Source organism: Octopus sinensis, unplaced genomic scaffold (genome assembly GCF_006345805.1).
Source record: "Octopus sinensis unplaced genomic scaffold, ASM634580v1 Contig10412, whole genome shotgun sequence".
NCBI classification, from domain to species: Eukaryota; Metazoa; Mollusca; class Cephalopoda; order Octopoda; family Octopodidae; genus Octopus; species Octopus sinensis.
In genome coordinates, this window is record NW_021832126.1 from 170,607 (window position 1) to 175,475 (window position 4,869).

Sequence of the window (4,869 nt, forward strand, 5' to 3'; positions counted from 1 at the left end):
TTGTTCTCCTAATAATTTTATTTGTTTGTTGTTGTGCTTTATCACTTTTATTTATCACTTTTATTAATGGTTAATGTGTGTATTAAAATCGATTAAATATATTGTTGACTTACAGAATTTCTTATAGTATTCGATATTCTGTAATATACAGTAGACTATCCATTTAACGAAAAAAAATTTAACGAAAATATTCATTTTACGAAAGTCAAAATATTTTTTTACGTTTTTCCTTAGATAAATTCAAAAATAAATTTTTTTTTCTTTGTATTAGTGAATATTTAAATATATTTAACGAATATTTAAATAACGAAAATTAAAATTTTTGATAAAATTTTAAAATAATTTTTCCTCGCTATTTCTTTGTAGTAAACCATGTGTGCAAGGGTGAACAATATGAAGAAAAAAAGAAAAACTTATCAAATTCAACAAAAACTGGAAGTTATTGATTTCAAGAAGAATAATCCTGCTGTTACTCAAGAAAAATGGCTCAGCGGTTTAATATGCCTATTGGAGTGATCAATTCAACGTTGACGAAAATGCAATTGTATGGATCAAGGCGTCACAAACAAAAAAAGAATATTACATTTAAAAGTTGTACTGATAAGATATATGAACCACTATATGCATGGATTCAGAACAAACGTTTCTGTAATCACACCATAACTAATGAAATGGTACGCGAAATGGCACTCAAAATTGCTCAACGATTTTATATTGAAAATTTCAAAGCATCTCACCCATGGATTTCACGCTTTAAGGAAGAGTATAAAATAAAAACACTCACGATTTCTGGAGAAGAACAATTAGTGGATCCCGTTTTGCTTATAGATTCATATGAACGCTTTGCAGCCATGTTAAAAAAATATGGATCGAAAAATTTTTACAACTGCGATGAAACTGCCCTTTTTTCAAATGTACTCCAAAAAAACATTAGTTCTTGACTCTGAATCAAGGGCTTCAGGAAAATTTTCTAAAGAACGAATAACACTGTTATTATGCACAAATATGGAAGGAGATAAAGAGCATCCGTTGGTAATCGGAAAATTCAAAAATCCTCATGGTTTTAAAAATATTAATATGAATAATCTTGGGATTCAATATACAAATAGCAATAAATCTTGGATGACCAGTTTAATTTTTAAAAACTGGGTTGAACGGTTAAATTCCAAAATGAGTGTGGAAAATAGAAAGATTTTGCTTCTTTTAGATAATGCGCCAGTTCACTATTTTGATGGCGAGTTCAGTAATATCGAATTGTATTTTCTTCCTCCAAAGACAACATCTAAGATTCAACCAATTGATCAAGGGATTGTGCATTCATTTAAATTGTTGTATAAAAAAGGAATGACTAGAAATTTGAGTATGGGAACAAATATAGGAACATTGTCATATACAGATGAACTTACCAAATTCAAATTAGTGAATGCTCTACCTTTAATTATTGAGGCTTGGAACGAAGTCACAGTGGACACTATCAAAAATTGCTTTAACAAGGCATTAAATAATTGGGCGAAGATACAGTGGATGTAGATGAAAAAATACTTGAAGAATCCACTGACGAAAAAGGTATTAAATTTAAATCACCTTACAATTAAAGATAATAAAAGTGAAATTATGATTGAGTTTCCTGTCTGTGCACCTGTCGTCTGCGAAGAAAACGCGTATCTTGATACAATACAATGTGAGGAAGAAAATGAGCATGAAGAAATAGATAGCACAAATGACAATCCCATTGGTTATGCAGATGCACTTAAATATTTGGAAAATATTGAAAAATATTTTTTGCAAGAATCTGGTGAACATATTCACCTAATTACAAATTTGAGAAATATATTGGCAAAAATTAAAAAGAAGGAACCTAAAATTACTGATTACATGACACATTTTTAATTAAACAATTTTTTTCGTTAAATTCATTTAACGAATGCTCAATTTTCATTTTCGTTAAATGAATAGTCTACTGTAATTGGTTTTATTTTGACAATAATTTAATCTTTTTAATGCTAACGATTTAATACTTTTTGGATATTTTTCAAAACCTTATTTTTTCGTATTTTCATGTTTATTAAGATTTTAATTGGTGGCTGGTCTTTCTTAAATTCATTTTCATCATTTTGAACGCACAACAACTCAACTAATTGATCTAATTGAAAGTTAAAATCTTTATATCTTCTAACATCAATGAAATCTGGAATCTTTCATTTGGACTTGTTGCCGTCACATAGTAATTTAATCAGATCAATAAATTTTTTATTTGATAGTTTTTGGCAATATTTCGGGTAGAATTTTTTAAAAGCAGCACTTTTTATTTCAGTAATGAGTCATTTTCTGACCTCCATTGAACAATTATGTAAAATATGGGCGACGCAATTGACATGGAAAAGATTAGGATATAGATTTTTTAAAACTTTCCGAATGTACAAAACACAGCTTTTCGAATGTGTTATATCCACTCTTTTTTATCATCCAAAGCCATCAATTTGGATAAACTTCTTGTGATTGTCTAATTAAATCTTTCCCTGACTCTGGGGATTGTTGGGTCGTCCATGAATTTGGACAATTTTGTACTTTTAACAGAGTTTAACTCCGTATCATTGTCTGATTGCAAGTCCAAACTGAGTCTTGCAAATATTTTAGATGGAATTACAGTAAACATCCACGGAAAATCTTATGCATTTGTCCACGGAAAATCTTATGCAATTAACCGATATACGCAATTAACCGATGTTTTAATAAAAATCAATAATTTTTTTAATAGTCAAGGAAAGAAAATAATCAAAAACGTTTAAAAAATCATTAATTTTGGACTGTCTAGTCTTCTGGCAAAGGCGTAGGACGCTTTTTTCTAGTTCATAGAAGTTGTCCATATCCATTTCACTTGTTAAATCGCTGTTAGTAAGAAACTGGCGTATTAATCTGCATGCACCCATAGCTTCCGAACTGGTTGTTTTCACGGGTATGGGATCTTCATCGCCTTCACAAGAAATATCTCTTGACATTAAACATATTTCTTCATCGGACATGATTCCGATACATTCTTCATCCTCATTAGCAACATCCATCGTTATTTCGTCATATTCAATGTCACTAAACATATTTTCCCCCACTTCCTCATGGAATCCAGCCTTACGGAAACAGTTGTAAATTGTTGCTATTTTGACTTCCCTCCAAGCCATTTTGAGCATGTGTAGCGCATCCAAAAGAGTGATAGAATTCACAACGGATTTGAGACAGGCATCGTCTGAATCAATTACGGCAATCACTCTTTGTAAAAATGCCAATCTGTAGTTGTGCTTTAGACTTTTTATGATCCCCATATCACATGGCTGAATGCATGCGGATGTGTTTGGTGGAATAAAATACAATTTAACATTTGATAGATTTTCTCCAACATCTTTTGGATGCGCAGCACAATTGTCAAGGACCATGGCTATATTTCTTTTTTGTATTTTCATTTTTTTGTTAACACATGATAACCAGTTTTTAAAAATGGTGATGTCATCCATGCATTCTATAATTCTACTGAAATTGATATGCTACCTTATTGACAACGTAGTTAACTGGAAGTGTTTTGATTCCTTTGAAGCACCTAGGATTCTTTCTTTTCCCAATGACCATCAATGGGTGTTTGTTCGAACCCGTCATGTTGCAGGATACCATTACAGTTATTCTATCCTTCATTTTTTTACTTCCAATCGATAGTGTCCGGTCGGGTAAACCTCGGAATATGAGTCCTGTTTCATCACAATTATAAATGTTTTCTGGTGTATAATTTTTAAAAGATCTTTTAATGTCCATTGGCACCAGTATTCAGCAGCATTATATCGGAATCTTTTTCTCCCCATAAATGCGTTGTTTCTTTCTTTCCAACGCTGAAGCCAACCTGAAGTAGGAATAAAGTCATCCATTTTCATTGTTTTAGCAAAGCTAGTAGCTTTGTGGATTAGTATGTTACCATTTATTGGTACATTTTTGGTCCTGGTTTGAGCAAACCAAACGGACAATGCACGTTCTTTTCTTTCCCATCGCGTCGTCTTTTTCGACTCAAATTGGTGAAATTAGATTCAGCCAATAGCATAATTTCTTCTCTATTCTTCAAAATCCGTGAGACTGAGAACAGTTGAATCTTGCAGATAGAGCTGATTGAGTTTGACCTCCTTGAATAAACAAATTGATTATTTCCAATTTTTGAGAAAGTGTAAGATCACGACGTAACGAAGATGACATGTGTAATAATAATTAAATTTTACAATTACAAATTATAATTATGCAATTATGCGAAAATTTTTATAAGAAAAATAGTAAATGTTCCCAATGAGAGTATGCAATTAACCGATTTATGCAATTAACCCAGGGGTGGCCAACCGGTCGATCGCGACTGGTCGATCGCGGCATGTTTCGTGGTCGATCGCTCGATATATAAATTGCTAATTATTTTTTTTGTATTTAAATTATTATAAAAAAAATATTTATCAATATTAAAGTAAGTATTTTTCACGTGTCTTGTTATGAGGTGTAACAAAAAGTCCAAATCATATAATTTTAATGCCAAATGGGAAAAAGACTATATTTTTACGATGCACATGGAAAAATGCACATGTATGCTATGCAATAAAATCATTTCATTACCAAAAAGGGGAAATCTTTGTCGGCATTTTAATTCTTTACATCCCGAGTTCAACAAACACTTTCCTTTAAATTCCTTATTACGGGAAGAGAAAGTTGAACAATTAAAAAAATCTTTTTTCACAACATACAATTTTGAAAAAGTTTATTAATTCGTCCAGATCTGCAACAATTGCATCATTGCGAGTGACTCGTCTCCTCGTAAAACACAAAAAACCTTTCACTGATGGGGAAATTTTAAAA

The 4,869-nt window shown here is 31.4% G+C and overlaps 2 protein-coding genes across 2 annotated transcripts; one reads left to right on the top strand and one right to left on the bottom strand.

The window, feature by feature from the left end:
* The first annotated feature begins 1,005 nt into the window (after positions 1 to 1,005).
* On the top strand, positions 1,006 to 1,530 carry LOC115228419 (tigger transposable element-derived protein 6-like). Its single transcript, XM_029799000.1, has one exon. The coding sequence runs from the start codon at positions 1,006 to 1,008 to the stop codon at positions 1,528 to 1,530; it is 525 nt and encodes a 174-aa protein (XP_029654860.1).
* A 473-nt stretch (positions 1,531 to 2,003) lies between these two features.
* On the bottom strand, positions 2,004 to 3,798 carry LOC115228420 (tigger transposable element-derived protein 4-like). Its single transcript, XM_029799001.1, has 3 exons — positions 3,541 to 3,798; positions 2,879 to 3,326; positions 2,004 to 2,143 (listed from the first exon to the last, which is right to left on the bottom strand). Exons 1-3 carry the CDS (start codon positions 3,796 to 3,798, stop codon positions 2,004 to 2,006), a joined length of 846 nt encoding a protein of 281 aa, XP_029654861.1.
* Positions 3,799 to 4,869: the final 1,071 nt, after the last annotated feature.